The sequence below is a fragment of the Panthera pardus genome, unplaced genomic scaffold (genome assembly GCF_024362965.1).
Source record: "Panthera pardus isolate Hobbes unplaced genomic scaffold, ASM2436296v1 HiC_scaffold_17, whole genome shotgun sequence".
In the NCBI taxonomy this organism is placed as follows: Eukaryota; Metazoa; Chordata; class Mammalia; order Carnivora; family Felidae; genus Panthera; species Panthera pardus.
This window is the reverse complement of record NW_026526732.1, coordinates 98522400-98543314: the sequence shown is the minus strand read 5'-3', so window position 1 is coordinate 98543314 and position 20915 is coordinate 98522400. Positions and strand designations below refer to the sequence as shown.

Genomic DNA, 20915 nt, shown 5'->3' with positions numbered 1-20915 from the left:
CAGACTTAAGGAAGTGGAGGAATGAGCCTCTCTCAGCAAGCATCTGAAAACAGGGATACCAAACAGACCAGCCAGTGCTGTGGGAAAAACTGGGCCTGTTCAAAAAGCAGTGAGGGGAGAGAATGTATGGGGGGACAGCAAGATGAGCTGCAGTTAAGCATTTAACTGGATGTGGGGCAGGCCTGCCTAGGTCTCCTAGGGCCCAGAGGGATACTAAGGACTTGATTTAGACTCCCAGTAAAATGGACAGGTTCTGGAGGATTTTGAGCAGAAGTATGAATGATCTGGCTCGCTTATTACAACTTCCACTCTTGCTGCTGGTTGAGACTAGTCTGAGTCTTTCCAGGTAATTACTCCCGGGAACCATAAATCTAATTCAACACTGGATTTTTTCTTTTCCTCACTACAGTCTTCATTAACACATTTCCTTGTATATTCAAGATGAATTTATCTTTTATACGGTAAGAAATCTGCAGTTAATTGGACCTCTTTGGATGAGTAAGAAAATCCAGGAAAGAAGAATACTAAATAAATTTGATGAATCAAAATAATTTGTAACACTGCTGTTACCATGTTAAAGGAGCTTTATTTCACAACCAGCATTAAATCATATCATGTTTGGATTCGTCTTGTGCTTCTTTTTGGAATAATTCTTCATAGCAATTTGCCCAGTGCCTTCTAGCAAGGACTTTTTTGTTTAATTTCATTTAAATAAATAAAACTCCATAAACAGCAAAATCATTTAAAGGTCAAAATATACATTTAACGTAGAAGAGTAGTCTAGTGTGTGATAGCTCAGAGCAAGGATTGTCACATTTGTCACCTTGCCTTACCCATTGGCAAATGAGCTAAAAGATTTATTATCAATTTCCTGAAAGGACTGATTCTCGGCAAACTGCTTTCTTTAGCCTTTTAATTACACTCCTTTACTCTGCCATTCAAACTTTCAGAATAACTCCAGATCTCCTAAATATTTGTCGAAAAAGACAGGTGCTTTTCTGCAACACACATTCTGTAACATAAGGAGTAAATATCTAAGCAGAGTGCCAGAACATTGACATCGTTTTTTGTGTCAACTTACCACCATAGATTGCCAAAGTTTTTAAGAAAGTCTTATTTGAGGATCTCGTTTTACAAAAGTTTATCAGTTATTTTGAGGTTTATTAAGGCGATCTCTTGAGTGAATAAAAAATCCATGACAAAAAATTTTTTTACAATGCAATTTAGATTTTTTAAACTCCTATCTCAAAAGTCCTCATTCAGTGAAATATTATAGTTCACTGATTCTAAGATGTAATTTTTTACACATTTTAGTATTTCTAAAATCTTTGGAATGAGCCTTAAGCTCAAAGACAAGAAAATATTTATTAAATTAAAACAACAATTTAATTTCCAATAAGTTATTTCAGTTGTAATAAGATAATGGTATCTCCTAAAATCAGTGAAATATGGTAAAAATGTTTGATTATCCTTTTTATCATATCACAAATAGAATATTTACATCTACCTGTTAATCATCTACCTATACAAATAATGAAAACTAATAATATCTTCATAGCCAGGAAAACTTTTTTTTAAACAATTCCTGTAAAAATATCAGATGTCTCCATGAATGGGGATCCAGCTTTACTTAATTCCAATGCCAAGATCCTAGGTATACTTCCTCATTATCTTAAAGTTATTTGCATTTAATTTTCAGAACACAATATATCTTAGCTTCCCTATCAAATTAAGTATTTTACTGGCAAGTGATGGGACTGCTATTACAATCCTTGAGGAGCCCCATGACGGATTCTGATGTACACATTCCTGAATTCAACTCATCTGGGCATCAATCCCTTTTCAGACTGATTGGTACAAAGTTGGTAATTTTTCTCCAAAAGGACTCCTGTATTTAACCACCACTCCAAAATGCTTGGTGCACGGTCTGCAAAACTAGAGGCACTTAAAAGACGTCATCTCGTTTCCCTCCACCTTTGAATATCATGCAATTATGCAATTGCATATCTTGCAATTTTTATGATTTTTAATGTACATATATGTGTCTTTTCTTATATAATGTCTGTCTTTCATGGATTAATTCAGAGAGTAAGAACTGTTGTAGTCTAGATTTCTTTTCACCATGTGTAAATAGTCCCATAATGAATATTTTATAGAGGTGATGGAAATATGATGCAATATGAGTAGTCAAGGTGAAAAGACAAATCCTGTCATTTTCTCAAGCAAATTTTGCCTTAGGAAGATTTCTAGCATTTATGTTAACTTAATGTAATTCAGATGAAAAACTCCACATGATAAACTACCCCTTCAGTGAGAGTGTTGTCTTTTATCTGCCTTTTGTTGTTGTTGTTGTTGTCGTTGTTGTTGTTGTTGTTGTTGTTGTTGTTGTTGTTGTTGAAGAGCCTGTACTTGGGGAGAGGAGAGCATTTGGGTTTTAAAATAAAATTTCTGTCCCCGTTCCAGATTCTTTAATAGATATTAGGTTTTGAAACTCCTTTATTTATTTGAAAAGGCCAAAGAAGGCAGTATAAAGACTATTTTTCAACTCATTTTGTCCAATAGATGTATCCTGGGGGATGAGATTATGTTTTGCCAATTACAATTTTTTTAATGTTTATTTTTTAAAGAGAGGCACAGAGTGGAGTAGGGGAGGAGGAGAGAAAGAGAGGGAGACACAGAATTGAAAGCAGCTCCAGGCTCTCAACTGTGAGCACAGAACCCAATGCAGGGCTCAAGCTCAAGAAACAGGAGATCATTACCTGAGCCAAAGTGGACCGCATAACTGACTAAGTCACCCAGGCTCCCTGTTTTGCCAATTATATATGTTTATGAGCTTACAGAAAATTATAGTACACTATAGTTTCATATGTATGATTCAAGAAAGTAGTGAAAAAAGTATTTTCTTAAAAAAATTCGACTTATTTAAAAAAATTTTTTTTTTAACGTTTATTTATTTTTGAGACAGAGAGAGACAGAGCATGAACAGGGGAGGGGCAGAGAGAGAGGGAGACACAGAATCCGAAACAGGCTCCAGGCTCTGAGCTGTCAGCACAGAGCCCGACGCGGGGCTCGAACTCACGGACCGTGAGATCATGACCTGAGCCGAAGTCGGACACTCAACCGACCAAGCCACCCAGGCGCCCCTCGACTTATTTTTTAAAAGCAAACCTCTACTATGTACACACTTATTTTAAGTGCCATGTAATACAAAATTTGACGTTATATTAGGTCACAAAGGCAAATGTAATACATTCCATGTGCAGAAATGATACCAACTGCATTCTCTTACATTTTGCAATGTAACCAGAAATCAATAGCAAAAATGAAAACAAAATAATTCCATTTCAAAAAATACTTTTAAACAACTGTTTGAACAAAATAATAGAAAACTGCAGTATATGAAGAAAATAAGGGTAATGAGACACTGTACATCAAAACATTTAAACCTGGAAAAGAATTTCTGTCATATAATTTTTTGCCATATTTAACTCATATAGGTAATGTGTACTAATTGTATGATTTTTTAATTTTAAGATATCCTTTAATTCAGCATTTGTGCAGAATATCACAACTAATTTTCTGAATGAAATAACTTCTATGAGTAGATAACTCCTACAACTTAAATGTAGCAAAATATATATTTAAAAATGAAAAAATGACACCTAGGTACAAATATAAATTCCTTATATTTACATGACATTTCTAGATAACCTTTAATTGAACTAAAGGAACATATTCTGCTGGCTCAAAAAATTTGTAGGATTTTTTTAAATATAAATTTTAATAGATACTAAAAATTTTTGCCATTACATTAAAAAGCTGATTCCTTTAAGGTTACTTAAAATATGAGATTATTAAAAATAGTTATGGATTTAAGCAGAGTATCACATTGTGGACAAATAAGCTCAAGATAAATGTCATTTACTCAGAAGATTTTCATGCATGTTTGATGGTGACCTATTCACAAAAGGGTAAGAAGTAATTTTAGGTGATCAATATTAAGTAGGAAGATTAATATCCTTGGTTCCACTGAGAATATATTCTTTCTGTGAACATTTTAAAAGTCAAATTGTTGTTCATTATCTAGACTTGTATTCCAAGCTACAACAGCAAGAATCAAATACATAGAAAAGTTATGAATAGATATGGTTATAATGGATTCTCAGTCATTAAATAAATTAATGTTTTTTTTTCAATTAGCTCTTGCTAGAGAAGCTCAAAATATTTTATAAGTTCTAATTAGTCTGCTTAGAAATATTAATAAAGAGTACAGTACTTCCCATCCTGTAGGAAAATTGGCTGGAAAGGTCAAGAGCCTTATATGAAATAACTTGGTAAGAGACAGTGACCAAATGTTAGCCACAAAAGCACGTTCTGCTTCAAGAATATTGCAAATAAATCCACCAAGTAGTTCATACTGCTCACCATCACCAATGGAAATAAAATTAGTAATGAAAGATGATTCATCCAGGAAATCCTAAACTTAGCCTCTTTCATCACAAAAGGAAAATAATTCACAAGATTTCTCTTCTTTTACAGTCTCTTTTGGGATGCTTGAACATACCAAGTTTGTTTTCAGCTATATACCGGCATTTGGAGGGCTTTTTGTTTTATGTCAGTCTTTCATTAGGTGAGGCAGCTCCACATATTATTGTGAGATATCATTCAGATCAATTCCATTTCTTGATTCTTTCTAGGAGGCGCTATAGAACATTTCAGTGGAAATGCTGGCAGCAAGTGACTAAAAAGTGCCATGAAGATGAGTTTTGCATCAGTACCTTAAGCAAGCAGGATCTCACTTGCTCAGGGAGTGATGACTGCAAAGCAGCTTACATTGGGATCTTGGGGACAGTTCTTCAAGTGCAGTGCACCTGTAGGACCATCACACAAAGTGAAGAATCTTTGTGCAAGATTTTCCAACATATGCTTCATAGAAGATCATGTTTCAGTAAGTTCTACATAGTCAGTAAATTATACATGTTTTTTTTTTTTTTTGTCTATGCAGCACAAAGTACTAGTCCAGCATAGGAAATTTAACAAAGACAGGCTTATGTTTGCTTTTCTATTTTAAAATATATTTTTTGATTGTTTTGTGTACTTGCTGTTTTATTCATTTACATGTGAGTGGTATATGTTTTTTAATGTATATGATTGGTCACTCCTAGTTTTCATTTACTGATTTTAATATCATTAGCATGAAAGGTTTCTCTTACCACATTACTGAAAATATCAGGTATCTATTGTGAATAACAACCCCAAAATGTAGTGGCTTGAAATAACCATTTATTTGCTCACAGTTCTGCACAATGGGCTTAGTTGGGTGGTTCTCCTGATGGCCTTGCTTGGGGTCCACTCAAGTAGCTACTGTCATTGAGTGACTCAGCTGAGGCTGGATAGTCCAAGATGGTGTTTAGCAAGCGCTACTGGCTGGGATATATGGTTCTTCTCTTTAGCAGTCGACCCTGGAATCTTACATGTTGACAGCATACCTAGCAGCTAAGCCCCTATGTGCATATACTTATCAATTGTCTGCTTCTGTCATATTTGCTAACGTCTCATTGGACAGAGAAAGTCACATGGCCAGGCTCTGAGTCGCTGTGAGAGGGAACTATACAAGGATGTATATATTTAAGGTTGGATTCATCAGAGGATCATTAATTTAATAATCTATTATATGACTGTCCCAACCTCCATGAAATATTTACTCTTGGATTTAGTTTTTCTACTCTTGATCTTTAACATGTCTGCTGATTAACTGTAATAACAGGATGAAAACACATTTTCTAAAGGTATTATTTACTCAATTTTAGGAATAAGAAAACGGAGATTTAGGAATTTAATTTATCCAGAGTATCAGAATGGGCAGGTGGTTGACAGGGATATATATATATATATGAGTCTTATAAAAAAAATCCAAGAATATGATCACATACTAAATCAAGGCTTCTCTATTATCCATCTTCTGGGTTAGTCCTTAAAATTGTTCATGTCTTGAAATATCCCCATAAGCACCTCATTATAACCACCAAACCTACAAATATCATTCCCAGGAGAAAATAATAGATGTTGATTGTTTCACTGCAAGCCAAATCTTTATATTTATATATATGTATATTTGACAGATACAGATATGTATATATCTATACCTATAACTCTATGTATATACACACATTTTTTTAAATTTGTTAAATTTTTTTCTTAGATACTAAAGAGATACACATTAGCTAATATGATCAGAATTGTGATTTGATGTGTATTAGGTGATAGAGATACAACTCAGAGTATATGGTTTTCATTCCAACAGAGGTCTCTGGAATTTCTTCAATTTCTATAATTAGGATGATATACATACTTCAATTGAAATCATGGTACAAAGTGGAAAATTGTAGCATTATATGTGTTGAGTCATATTCTGTAAATAATCTTCTCCTATTAATATTAGGTGGCTAACTCTTGGGACTTAATGTACTTAACAACAAATGGCTCAAAATATTACAGAGGAAAATACCAAATACAATAATTTAAACCAACAGAAATATGTACAGCTACATTACCATGGCACTTACCATGGATATTAAGTGACATCCAGTAAAATAATGCAAGATCCTACAGGTTAGGGATAGCTTAGTTCTTTGGGCATAATCTCCCTAAAAATGCCAGTGCTGACAATGTAATTTTAGTTTTGAGCCCGGTTTTCACCCATGTGTTTTTAATTATTATTGTATTTGACTTGCATCATGTTTAGGTGCTATAACCTGTCCACAACAAAACCATTTGTAGAGCAACAGCAGAAATGGACATTTAAAAAAATCCAGAAACATGGAAGTACTATATAATGTTTTGGAAAAACGAAAATTCGAAACTCTTTGACTTTCTTCACTCCCCTGATCAGACCAAATTTAGTAGATTTTCTTTTCAAACATTACCTACTGAAGGTAGGAATTTCAAGTGATAGGTTTGTAGAGTTAAAGGAAATTTCAAGGCTTTCCATCACAGTTCTTGAATTCATAGGAAAAGTTTCAAACAAAAACAAGAACTGAGTCCTTAGGCCGGGCTAGCTCTAATAAACCTTTCTCCCTTGCCCCATATACTTGAGAAGGAGCACAACGACATTTTTTAATGGACTGTTTCTCTAACCATTGCCTCCTGACTGCCCAGATAACTACAGCGGGCTTATGCATTATCAAAATCATCCATCAGAGCAGCTCATGTCCAACGTTCTGGAGCCTCTGCTCACTCTACCTGAAAGCAGAACTGAGTAGGACTGAGTGAGCACTTAGGGAAGATTTTGTCTGTCACCTTTGGTTGGCTCAGAAACGTGATTTTTCAAACTCATTTGACTTCTCACCACAGTAAGCAGTGCATGTTACATTAACTTTTTATGTGCAATGCCTTCTATTTAAAAAAAACAACAACATATTATTATTATTCTATTCCATTTTAATTTTTTTTTCAATTCTGACTGTGACCCACTAAAAATGATTTCATGACTAACTAATGTGTTGTTCTCTGAAGTTTAAAAACATTTACTTGGAGCATAAATTCATCTAGAAATAATCGGCATTGATGTATCCAAGGCACTCATAATAATTACAAATAATTATAGAGTGCCTAGCATTTATTGAATGCTTATTTTTGGTCACATTTTCTCATTTAGTCTTAACAATTCAATTAGCCAGATACTATTATTTTCTTGGTTTCCCACGTGAGGAAAAAGAAGCTAAGAGATGAAATGGCTTGCTCAGGGCTCTATACCCAAACTGGGTGAGGTAGACTCAGGATCCAAACCCTGGCTCGGAGCCAGTATGTTCTTCTACTTGTGAAATGGTGAAGACAACAAGCTTGTGTCTGTTTAGTATGCTCCAAAGCCCTCTCACTTGGAACCTCCTAGTTCTGGTATGAGAACAAAGCTTCAAAAACACGCTGCAGAGTGTGTTTCTGCGTCCTCCATTCCTGCATGCAGGACCAGATGAGATGCTCAGGCAAATGAGCATCCTGAACAAATTGTATATTTGGCCACTAACTTCCTCTTACCTACTTACTCATCTTTGAATCCATACAGACTTACTTTTCTCTCATATCTTGCAACAGAGAGCAAATTGGTGGCAGCTAGAGCTGGGAGAGCGGTGGGAAACATGGAGCAGGGAGGAATTGGTTAAGACAGAGGCCTGCAGAAGTGGAAAGAGTTAAAGGAGCACTGTTGTGTTTCCTTGTTAAACTGAAAGGTTCAGTCCATAGGTATGAGTGTACCTGGCGTGGACAGGAGCATTCTCTTTTTGCCTTGCTCAAAGTTGGCTTATTTAATGCACCCACAGTCATCTAAAAAGGATTTGGACAATCCCTATTCTGCCCCTAAAGACTAAGTTTTTTTTTTTCTTTTTGAATAATGATTTTTAAAAAATAAAAAGAGGGGCGCCTGGGTGGCTCAGTTGGTTGGGCGTCTGACTTCAGCCCAGGTCATGATCTCACGGTTCGTGGGTTTGAGCCCCATGTCGGACTCTGTGCTGACAGCTCAGAGCCTGGAGCCTACTTTGAATTCTGTGTCTCCCTCTCTCTCTGCCCCTTCCCTACTCAATGCTCTGTCTCTCTCTGTCTCTCAAAAATAAATAAGCATTGAAAAAAATTTTTTTTTCAATGCAAAGAGACTACCTTTCTCTGTTAAATCCTACAGGGAATGGAAAGCATAGCAATACGGATATAATACAAGCTTAAAAAAATTTAAAGTCTACAGAAAAAAAATAAATTCCTCCCCCCAATCCCATTGTTTAGAGAGGGTCAAGGTTAAGACATTTGGTGTACATTTTTTTGGAATCTTTTTTCTTGTAATACATACATAACTTGAATGCATTCTATACACTCAAACAGATGCCTCTCTTACACTGACACACACATACACATATTTTTAATGTAATCAAACCACACATGCTGGTTTACAACCTGCTTTTTAACTTAAATATATATCGTGGGCCCATTTGAAAGTGTGTGCATATGTGATGACTTTATTCTTTTTAAAGTTTGAATAGTATCCTATGGTGTATATGCACGCATGCATGCATGTGTGTATACCATAATTTATTTTATCTATAACTGTTAATGGAGACATTTAGATGGAATGTGATTGTTTATCACCATAGGCATTGATTGCTGTGATAAATGTTATTGCACATTTTAGTTGGCATTTCAACAGAATATACTTCAAACGGTGAGGTTACTAAACCGTAGGATTTTTATGTTTTTAAATTTGGTAGAAACTGGAAAAAGAAGTTTATTCCAATTACATTCTTAGAAAACTCTTAATTTTTAATTTGAATTTTTATTATAAGTGATGATGAGCATTTGTTCAGTGATTTGTTGGAAATGCTCTATTTCTTTCCATTATACATATTCTTTGCCCAAAACACCTGCCTTTTTTAGTACTGGCAAGTGGAAGTTTTGTTGCTTAAATCAGATGTTTGTATTAGTATGTGAGTATTCACTAATAGACATACCTCTTAAAATTATCATGAATTCATAGTCTTATATGGCAAAGTGATGATCTGATATATTGTAGGCTCAGGTTCAGATCTTGGCCCTGCTATGTGTTATCTGGGTTATGTAAAGAAGGAAATCTTTTTAATCATTTCTTGAATAGTCAAGCGTTCTTCAACTGGTTAATTTCCATTGCTATAAAAGACATTTTTTAAAACTGATTAATAGTTACCAAATAAAAAGTATAATAAAAAAACATATTCTTAAAAATAGAGAACAAACTTATGGTTGCCAGTGAGGAGGTAGATGGTAAAATAGCTGAAGGGGATTAAGAGTATACTTGTGGTGATGAGCACTGAGTAATGTATAGAATTGTGAATCATTACATTGCACACCTGAAACTAACATAACACTGTATGTTATACCTGAATAAAAAATATAATTTGGGAAAGAATTTTTAAAATACAAGTACGAAAAATAATTGAATCTACAATTCAATTTAATGTATAAAGCATTGCCGTTATTTAAAAAAAAAAAAATTAAGTTCTGGTCACCTGCGTGGCTCATTCTGTTAAGCATCTGACTTCAGCTCGGGTCATGATCTCACACCTCATGAGTTCCAGCCCTGGGTCAGGCTCTGTGCTGACAGCTTGGAGCCTGAAGTCGGCTTCAGATTCTGTGTCTCCCTGTCTCTCTGCCCCTCCCCTGCTTGTACTCTCTCTCTCTCCTTCTCTTAAAAATAAATAATCATTAAAATTTTTTTTTAAATTTAAAGTTTCACTTCATATCACATCCTTTCTCCCCCAACTCAGAGGTAACCACCCACATACTGATAAACACATGCCAGATACATAACTTGTATACACACACATGTGTGATATTGCCCAGGACAGTGGTTCTCAATCTTGACCGAAGATGAGAATCACCAAGATATTAAAATTTCTCAGGCCCAGTAAGCTAATAAAATTACATTGTATGGGTATACATGGGTATCAGTAGGGCTAGTCTCATGGGCATGTAGCCAGTGCAATCACACAAGGCTCTGTGTTCAGAAGGGTCCTGAGATTGGGGCTTCATGTTCTGCATACATCATCTTGAAGTTGTTAATAATTGCATATTTGAATTTGTGTTTTGTAAATAAACTCTACTAGGACATATGCGAGGTACAAGGAGCCTCAGCTCATGTGTGTTCCTGCCTCCTGCTACTTTTCCTAGGACAGGCAGGTTCTTACCTGCCTGCCCCACCCCTTGGTGCCCTCCTCCACTCAGCACTCCTCCATTCCCCACTCTTCACTTGCCACCAGACATTTGCCTTTGCATTGTTTTAAAATTTTTTTAATGTTTATTTTTGAGAGAGAGAGAGAGATGGGGGTGGGGACAGGGGCAGAGAGAAAAGGGGACACAGAATCCCAAGAAGTCTCCAGGCTCTGAGCTGTCAGCACAGAGCCTGACCTGGGGCTTGAACTCATGAACGGGAGATCATGACCTGAGCCACCCCGTCTGCCCCTGCCTTTGTATTTTCTTAATGATATTGAGCTTTCCAATACATGTACATAGATTTTCTTTCTTTTTTTAGTTTCTTAAAATTTATTTTGAGAGAGAGTGCAAAGGGGAGGGGCAGAGAGAGAGAGAGGGAAAGAGAGAATCCAAAGCAGTTCCACACCATCACCACAGAGCCCCATTCAGGGCTCAATTTCATGAACCACGAGATCATGACCTGAGCCGAAATCAAGAGTTGGTTGCTTCTCTGACTGAGCCATCCAGGTGCTCCTCTATGTAGATTCCTTCGATAAGCTTTTATTTTCTCAATAAAAATAACTTCTCAATAATAATTTTCTTGTATAACATTGGCTCTAATTATTTCTGGATATTACTAAATATTACAATTGCTGCTGCAAATCACATCTTCCATGTCAAATCTATTACACTTTCAAACTCTGTCATCGAATTATAGAAATTTATGTGATTTTTCATGTATGCATTTGTATGCAGCAGCATTTTTGAACACTCACAAAATTTAACGAGTTTTGGAATTCTTTTGTGTTTCCTATGTAATCATATGCTCTTCAGTAATTATAGTTTTGCTTCCTCTGTCTAAGGCTCTTATATTTTTCTTGTCTTTCCCCACTCCACATCTAGGACCCACAGAAAAATGTTAAATATAAATGGTGATGGTGGGTACACTTGTTCCTGACCTTAAAGGACCTTCTTTCACCATTTTAGCAGGAAGTATGTTTGTCATTATGTCTGTAGATACTATGTATCAGAATAAAGAAGTTCCCTTCTATTCCTTGACTATAACTCCTTTTTAAAAAAAAATGAACATTGAATTTTAGTAAGTGCTTTTTCTACCTACATTTGAAGTTTTCATTTAAAATGTGTTCAGGACTTTTTAATCATATTCCTGTAAAAGAGTGTTTGGTTACAGTGCCAATTTTGTCATACTATTAGAAATAGAAGTACTCTATTCATTTCTAAATATACTCAAGTATCTCCATTTGAATGAAAAGGAAAGGAAAAAAAAAAACTTACAAATTAATACCCTGTCTCCTCTCTGTCACAGTCAAATTTCCAAAAAAAGAGTTGCCTGCGTTCATTACTTCAATTTCTTCATCTCTTTTTACATATTGATCTACCCAGTCTAGCCTGGTCTCTGGATACAGATCCCTTCATAAAACATATCCTACAAGATGACAACCACATCCATGTCAGAGATTCTGGAAGTCTTTGTCTTACTGGAATCTTAAGCCATTTTCAATAACAGTTTAATTCTTTCTTTCTTGATACACGTTTTTTCTCTCTTGGTTCTTAATCGTTTGATCACTCTGGATGCCTCTTCTATGTTTACCTTGTAAGCTCATCCAACTGGCCATTTAATATTTATGTTGCTTAAAGATTAGCTGTAGTCTCTCTACCAGAGTAAATTTTCTCCTAGGAGATGTTCTTTTTGGCCACATCATTACCCCTTGCACTTATTTACAGTCTTTGTGGCAAAACTCTTTTCTAAGTTTCAGATCCAATTATCTGCCCACCTACTTAATATTTTCTTTTGGATTTTAAAATTATTCTAGATCTTGGGTGATGTGCAATCCAGATGTTGTGGTACCTTATAATGTATAGGCAACCTATGACTAAAAAAGACTAGTTATTCCCTGTCATCCCTCCAACACAAACACCAAACACTGCACACATACTGTATGTGTGTATGTGTGTGTGTATACATATTTAGTATACTTATATAGCATATATTGTAACAGGGATAGCATATATTGTAATAAGGGTAAAATAACCTCAGTAAAAGTTTCCATTCAAAATAAGGAAAAATGGTAGAGTATTAGAACACAGTAATGAGATCCTGCTTGATAGACACTGTGAACCCTCTCTTGCAGTGTGGATTTCTTTGGATACCTGGGAAGGAACCAGCTTCTCTGGCTCCCATTTTGCCCACTGGAAAGTTCTTCCTTATCCATCTTCCTCCATAGCCATATCTGAAGAAGATTTAGGGAAAAATGCCCTCCTTGAAGAATATGGAGGTCTCATAGACTGTATCCTGTTCATACAGTTTGAGGCGTTAAAAGTTTAGCAGTCACAGACTTTTTGCAAATGGACTAGTGGCTCCTTTAGCATAATCTCTTAAAAACGTGTTAGGTTTCTAATCTTTTTTGCTTTTATTCAGTTACATGTGCCAGTATCCACAATAAAAAAAAGTGTTTTCTTGACTTGGTTCCCAAGTCTGCCTTATTTCCTTGTTTCCTCACCCCCATGTCCCGTCTCTCATTTAATGATTTAAGTTATTCTAAACAATAGACCAGAGTAAAAATGTAATACCTTCAATCTGATTTTTGCTGCATAGTTGAGTCAATTTAACTCAAAAATACTGGGTCTTTTACAACTGTAGTTTCTTTCTTTTCTTTTCTTTCTTTCTTTCTTTCTTTCTTTCTTTCTTTCTTTCTTTCTTTCTTTCTTTCTAAGTTTATTTATTTGGAGAGAGAGTGCACAAGGAGGGGAGAGGCAGAGAGAGAAAGAGAGAAAATTCCAAGCAGGCTCCACACTTTTCTCACAGAGCCATTTGAGGGGCTTGAACCCATGAACCATGAGATCATGACCTGAGCTGAAATCAAGAGTCCAATGCTTAATCAACTGAGCCACCCAGGAGCCCCTGGAGATCTTTCTCAGTCTTATTTCTTATTATTTGGGATCTAGAAGCAGTCAGCTTTCAGTGTTGGAGAGTCCTTATTTTTAGCTGATCTCTGTCTGAAAACCAGCTATTTTCCACTGGCTTATATCTTTATTGTAAAACTCCGCACAATGCTGTCCAGAGTATTCAATTCACACCATCACTCTACCTCTTTCAAGTTGTCTTGATCCTTTTGGGATCTTCCAAGGTGCTTGGAGAAATGCCCTGCAGAACTGTCTTCATGACAGAAGAAAGGAGAAAGTATTGGTTCTTTGGATCTGGTCTTTCACTTCTGAGGAGTGGTCCCATGAGCCTCGATTCCCTGGAAATTGTGGGTAGTTATCTATGAATGCCAAGTAGAGCCCAATGTACATTTCATGCTGCAGTGACAGAAAATCACTGAGGAGGAAAGAAGGAAGTGTATGGTGCAAAGTTCAAGGTAAACATTGTAAGGACGCATCTACACAAGGATAGATTAGGCATTTAGGGAAGCATTTTGATGGTAAAGAACAAAGATAAATACATATGCATGATGGCCTCCTTCAGAGTGAAGGGATAATGGTATCATCATTCTGCCACCAACCTGGAGAACTGTGAGCACAGTGTAGGTCACTATTGTTGCTGGGAGGTTTGGTGTTATTAGGAGAACTTTGATGGATCAGCCTTAGGGAGAGACGATCTATTTTGAGGGGCCCATGCATAGCCACCATCTTTGCCACCTGAGTTGCTCTCTTCATGCTCATTGCACAGGACTTGGGTGGCTGAAGAGAGGGCATGATTGACCTCTACTGGGTAGATCATCAGTTTACCTGGTTGTTGAGGTCCTGTTCTATAGTAGATACTCTGCAAGGCATTAACTCGAGATAAAAAGATCTGCCTACTTTGTGCCACTACCATGGGTGTTTCCATATGCCTCTTCACCTCATTCAACTCACTTTGTCTACAATCTTCCAAGTTTGCTTTTTCCAAAAATTTGGTTTTTTTTAAATTTATTTACCTTGATATATTTATTTATAGCCTTGATATACTGTGCTCTCCATTTTGGGAACCAATGACTTAATGGATCTTATAATACTCAGCAGACTATTAGGGGCTATATTTCAAACGGCAAATGGTCTTTCACTGCAGGTGGCATAGCCTTGCTGCAGAATGTGAGGGGTCTGTGCTGTAATTCTCCTATTAGGCATTAGTAAAAACTCTACTTATTTAGAGTGTGAATGAGATTAAGTGGATAAAGTGCCCTTTATATATCAAATATTCTATACGCTTTAATTGTCCTGTCTTTAAAAAAAAATCATTGCTTTTGGTCCCAGATTCAGGACTGGACCATTGGGTTTCTTTCCCTGATGTTTTACAAAGACTATACACATTGTTAGGAGTTTCTACATTAATGTTGCACTAAAGCCAGCTGGTTCCCCAACTCTATTAGGAATACTCTTTCCAATGTTAATGAAGAGCCTGAAGATCACAAAGACAACCTCAAAGTATTGAGAGGATGGACATTAAATTTTTAGTTCTCAAACCTATTAATTTTCAGAAATATCTAGAAACTTTGTTTAAAATACATTTTACCTAATCTCATTTATTCCAGTTCAGTGGGCCTGGGGTGGAGCTCAGAAATCTGTATTAAAAAAAAGAAAATGACCCAGGTGGTTGCGATTTTCAACCAAGTTTGGGAACCGCTGCTCTAATCCACATGTGGGAAAAATCTGGTCACCGGCCATCAGTCCCAAAGCCTCTTTTCGCTCACACCTCTCAGAGAATGAGAAACGTCTGTGCTCAGAAAGGCAAGACTAATACCAGGCAGCTTTCAAGGTGGTCTGCTTTACCCCAGTGCCTAAAAACACAGTTGGCATACATTAGCCACTCAATAAATAGTTATTGAATGAATGAACACATGAATGAATGAATGAATGAATGAATGAATGAATGAATGAATGAATGAATGAACCAATGTCTACTGTGTCTCCATGGGAGCACTGTCTTCTGAATACTGTTGTTTTTCTTTCCCTTATTAGAACTCTTCTAATAGTACAGCTTCCTTATTAACCACACTCATTTATGTTTCCACTTAAGCTGGAATTTTCAATTCAAATATTTGACCAAAAGAATCAGGAATTAACAAGACCAGGGTGCTACTGCTCACTTTAATAAAAACATTTCAAACCCCTTCTGCTTTCCAACACTTTTCCCCTTTATAGACCTATTTTCAAAATGTCTGAGTAGTAGGAAACTATTTTACATTTGATCCTGGGATGGTGTCAACTCTGTAAATAAACAGTTGATCCTAACAGTTTTACTCTTAAATATGGGTATTTTCTTAACAAACTCTGCGAAATTATTATCTCTATTAATAACAAAGATAAAAAAAGATTATCTCCCAAAGATTTGTAAAACTAGCTGTCTCTTATTAAATATTAATACAGAAACTCCTAAAAATGTATATAGTCTTTTGAGATGCTTAAGAAAAGAGCCCTTCTAATTAGTACCTGTTTCTACCCCTTAATTTTTCTGTAGCCCTTTATCCCACCTGTCTATGGAGGCCTCATCTTTGATATCAAGATTGCTAGTAAGGCCATTTTATTTATCTTTTCTACATTCGATGGATAGATTCTATATTTGGCTGCATTTCCTCATACCTTACAACATTTCATACCTGTTTCCATTGAAGATCTCTATCTAAAACTAATATTTCCCTACTGTAGATTTTAATAGAAAGTTCATTAAACACACCCATATATCTATGTAGGTGCATAATACATAGTTCTAAATTTTTTTCTAAACTGCGTAAAATTTTACACTTATTCTTAGTAAAGTCATTTAAAGATTGTGCAATATGGGTTTATAAAAGTTCAAACTCACTTTCATATATATTCTTAATTTTTTATTTGCATCTGATCACTAGCTGTCTGAGAAAGGAAGATTATAGACTATGAATAAAACATTGAGCTGAGTGAATTGTGGAAGATATTCCCATTGCAACAATACCCTCTCCCACTCTGTCCCTCTCACATATGGACACACACACCCCATCTTCTCTTATAGCCAATTCACATAGGTTAGTATTCCAGGAGCTTTATGTTAAGTTTTGGCTTTAAATAAATCACTTCATCTAGCCAAAACCACTGACTTTTTTTTTGGTTTCTACACAAAACTCTAATTCAAGTCCAGTTTCCTTCAAATTCAGTCCAGGTGCTAAAAAAAGTCTCTTGTTTTTCCAAGGAACACTCGACAGAATTTCTCTTCCCTGTATTCATATTTATAACATAGCCTCTAAATAGTCTAGTATTTTGTATTTTCTGGATTAAAGTGGCTCCATAGTGAATTTGTAGTCCTTCGATTCATAGACACTCACTAATTAATGTATATTTTCCTCTTAGAAATTAATTATTATTCCTTAGGATCTTGTGTTGTTATTTGCAAACTCTTTTATATTCTTTAGAAGATGAGCATGTGTGGGAGCACCTGGGTGGTTCAGTTGGTTAAGCATCCGAATTCAGCTCGGGTCATGATCTCACGGTTTGTGGGTTCGAGCCCTGTGTCAGGCTCTGTGTTGACAGCTCAGAGCCTCCCTTTCTCTTTGTCTTTTCCCCTACTCATGCTCTGTCTCTCTCTCTCAAAAATAAATAAGCATTTTAAAAGTTTAAAAAATTACTTTAAAAAAAGAAAATGAGCATGTGTGTTATAAGTTAGCAATACAAAAAGTAATAAAAACAAACCAGTTCTTTAGCATGACTTTAGTTACCATCCAATGTAAAAATATGGATTCATGGTAAATTCTGTAACTTTGGCTTTTATGTTATTTCACATGTAGTCTTAGAATTCCGGATATTTATTTGGGTTTGGGGCCTCAGGGATAAATCATTGTATTTAACCTTTATGAGATTTCAAACCTAAAGTATAAACAGGGCCTCTTCTACCCGTTTCCTCCTCAGCCCCACTCTTGAATTTTGGTTAAAAATTGTGACTAGTGGCATTGCCTTTAATAATCAAATGATATGTTTGGAAATGTTAATATGCCTTATAGAGCACAACCATAGAGAGGCAATATGGTCCCAGCATGTCTGGGTTCAAATAATTTCTCCACCGTTTATGAGACAGGTAACTGAAAAACTTATTCTCTTGTTGCCTCCATCTCTTGTCTGTGAAATATAAAATATAATTAATTCTAACCCAGAACTTTGGTGCAATGATTATATCAGTTAATTTATATAATAAAGTATCCAGAATGTAGTGAAATTCAGTAAATACTAACTCTTAATATAGATTTTGAAGGATCTGGAAAATAATTATGATGTCATCCAGGTGGTGTGGGAGCCAGAATTATTTCTAGATGATCTAAAGGTGTCATATTTTCTCAGGATAAGTGAGAATATATATCTTTGGATAATTTTAGGGCAGATGATGAATTCAGACAGTTGCTTTCAAGCTTTAATGTATATTAGAATCACATGGTTTCCAGTTAAAATGCAGATTCTGACTCTGTAGGTTAGGGATGGGGCCTCAGATTTGCATTTCTAAAAGCTCCCAGGTGATGCTAACATTGTTTGGCACAGAGGTCACACTTTGAGTAGCATGACCTAGACAACTTCTTAAGAACCTTTGAAGAAAAATACCTAATTTTATGTATGTATGCATGCGTGTGTGTGTGTGTGTGTGTGTGTGTGTGTGTGTGTGTGTGTGTATAAAATACTTTATATGTCTCATACATAACAACATGTCTGCTACTGAGAAATAAACCAACTTAATCAACCTGGTGCATTTTGTCAATGTAGTAATCTCTTTTCCGTGTACACTATGTGTGTTAGTGCCATGAAAGAGTTTCAGTAGATGTCTTTATAATTGTAAAGCTCTTCTTGAGATAGTAGCTTAGAACAGTGCTTTCCAAACTTTAGCTCCATTAGAACAGTGGTTTTCAAACTTTAGCTCCATGAGAATCACCTGGAGGGCTTGTTACCACTGGGTCTTTACTCCTAGAGTTTTTGATTCAGTAAGTCTGCGATGCAAGTTGGGCATCTGCATTTCTAACCAGTTCCCAGGTGTTGCATTCTTAAGAATCACTGGCATAGAATGCTCATTGATTCTTTCCTGAAATCAGCCAGAGTCTAGCAATATTCTCTTACTTGAATGATCACCGTAGGCATACACTTCTGAACTTCCACTGGAGACATTTCAACATTGGTTGTTTTGAAATACTGTGATATTGTGACTTATAATAAAAAATATATACTTGCTTTTCTATCCTGTTCCTGGCATAGAGCCCCTAAAATCCTTGGAATTTCCTGTGACAAGAGTGATAAAGTTATCTTTTGTTATTAATGAGGTGACTCTTGGAAAGCCTTTAGATAACCTAAGGATGGGGGCTGGTTGCCTGGGAAACCAACCAAGTGGTTAAAGGGTTGGAACTTTCAGTATCCAATCCCAACTTAACTTCTAGAGAGGGGAGAGGAACTGGAGGTTAAAGGCCAACGGCCAATGATTTAATCATTCATAGCTGTGTAATGAAGCCTTTGTAAAAACCCAAAGGACAGTGTTTGGAGAGCTTCCAGGTTGGTGAACGCATGGAGATTCTTGGAAAATGGCACATCTGGAGAGAACCTGGAAGCTCTGCATTCATTCCCCATGCCTTCCCCTGTGCATCTCTTCCATCTGGCTGTTTCTAACTTACATCCTTTTATAAGAAACCAGTGATCCAGGAAGCAAAATATTTCTTGGAGTTCTGTGAGCCACTCTAGCAAATTAATTGAACACAAAGAGGAGGTCATGGGAATCTTTAATTTATAGTCAGTCATTCAGAAGTACAGATAACAACCTGGACTTGCAACAGGCATCTGAAATGGGGAAAAGAGGGAGGGGTTTTATAGGGCTGAATCCCTAACCTGTGGTATCTGATGCTATCTCAGGGTAGTGGTATCAGACTGAGTTGAATTAGAGGACACCCAGCTGATGTCTTGAGAGCTGCTTGTTGAGGTGGGGGGAACCTCTCTCCTGCCACATTGGATTCGGACTCAGAACACCAAAAAGATACCACCCCTAGAATCATGATTCTTAAGTGTTTGAATTTGCTTACCAAGTCAGGGAACCAAAAGACCTCATCACCTCCCATTTATCCCCACACAATAAAACATCCCCAGAGTCAACAGCAAGAGAAGCACTGGTTTTGATTAAAGAATAGTGAAGTGATGCCTGTTTTGTATTACATATAAATTATTAATGTATCCCAGATGTATTTAGTGCCAAGGTTGTCATGTTATAAACATGAAAAAGTAAACATGGATCACTAGAAGAATGCTCACTGGCCCCAAAATTTCACTGTCCACATGATAACCACTGATCTAATAGATAAAAGTCATGCATCTAAAAGACATCAGAACAGTGTCATCAGTTGAATTTCAGCATCCAGCACATGGTATTTAGAAAGTAGTACAGAATGTGTGCTCCACACTGCATGAAATTAGACTTGGAGGTGAAGAGCAGCCAAAAGGTGAAGAGGGAAATTCACTGGATAAGGTTATTTGAGTAAGTCATATCTGCCATATTAACTTTTGCAACTTTAAAGGCCAGTTGTCCTGGTAGTTGGAATCTGCCTCAGAACTCCACAAAAAGAATCATCTCAGGACCCATTAGTTCACCCCGGATTTGCTTAGCCTCTCAAGAAGGATAGCAGTGAGTAAGTTAGACTCCATTGTCAGGTTAGACTATGTGGAATGCTCTAACTTCTTTGACGGTGTACTTGGGGCTATTCTGGAAGGCATCAGTCTTTGCAATAGAGAGGTAGAGCCAACAGATGAGCTTCTACCATGCATTTAGCTTCATAGTTGACATCACTTGTTATGGAAAGCAATGACTATCAGGTGTTGGTACTCTTAGAGCAAATTATTACCTGCCTCAAAGAGACTGAAGACAGAGTAAAGAAGTAATGGCCAGGAGCAGATCTTTAAAACATTGAATTTTTATTAATAATCCTAAGATCTGGGCAAACTCTTGAAAATAATCCTACTATTTGACAAACCACAATGAACATTTTAACGGATCTGCTTACAAACTCATCACTGTGAAATTAAAGTGTGGAGGAAACTGAAGCTATAATAAGATATAATATCCTTTAAATGGTGGTTTAATAAACATCTAAAGTTACTGCTTCCCAGTTTAAAGCTGTACCCTGGCTATGAACACTAGTTTACTTATCTTTTGCTTACTCAGTGTCCTACAACCTGAGTATTTACTAAGTGTGAGACACGATTTTACTGATTTAATATATCTTGATTAA

General features: G+C 36.2%; 1 protein-coding gene across 5 annotated transcripts in view; it reads left to right on the top strand.

The window, feature by feature from the left end:
- The window catches only part of GFRAL (GDNF family receptor alpha like), a 68548-nt gene that overhangs the window by 30097 nt on the left and 17536 nt on the right, over positions 1-20915 (top strand). For all 5 annotated transcript variants that reach the window (XM_019457456.2, XM_019457455.2, XM_053904792.1 and 2 more), the window contains one exon: positions 4698-4948. In XM_019457456.2, the coding sequence (XP_019313001.2) occupies positions 4698-4948 (251 nt within the window). The remainder of the gene's footprint in view (positions 1-4697; positions 4949-20915) is intronic.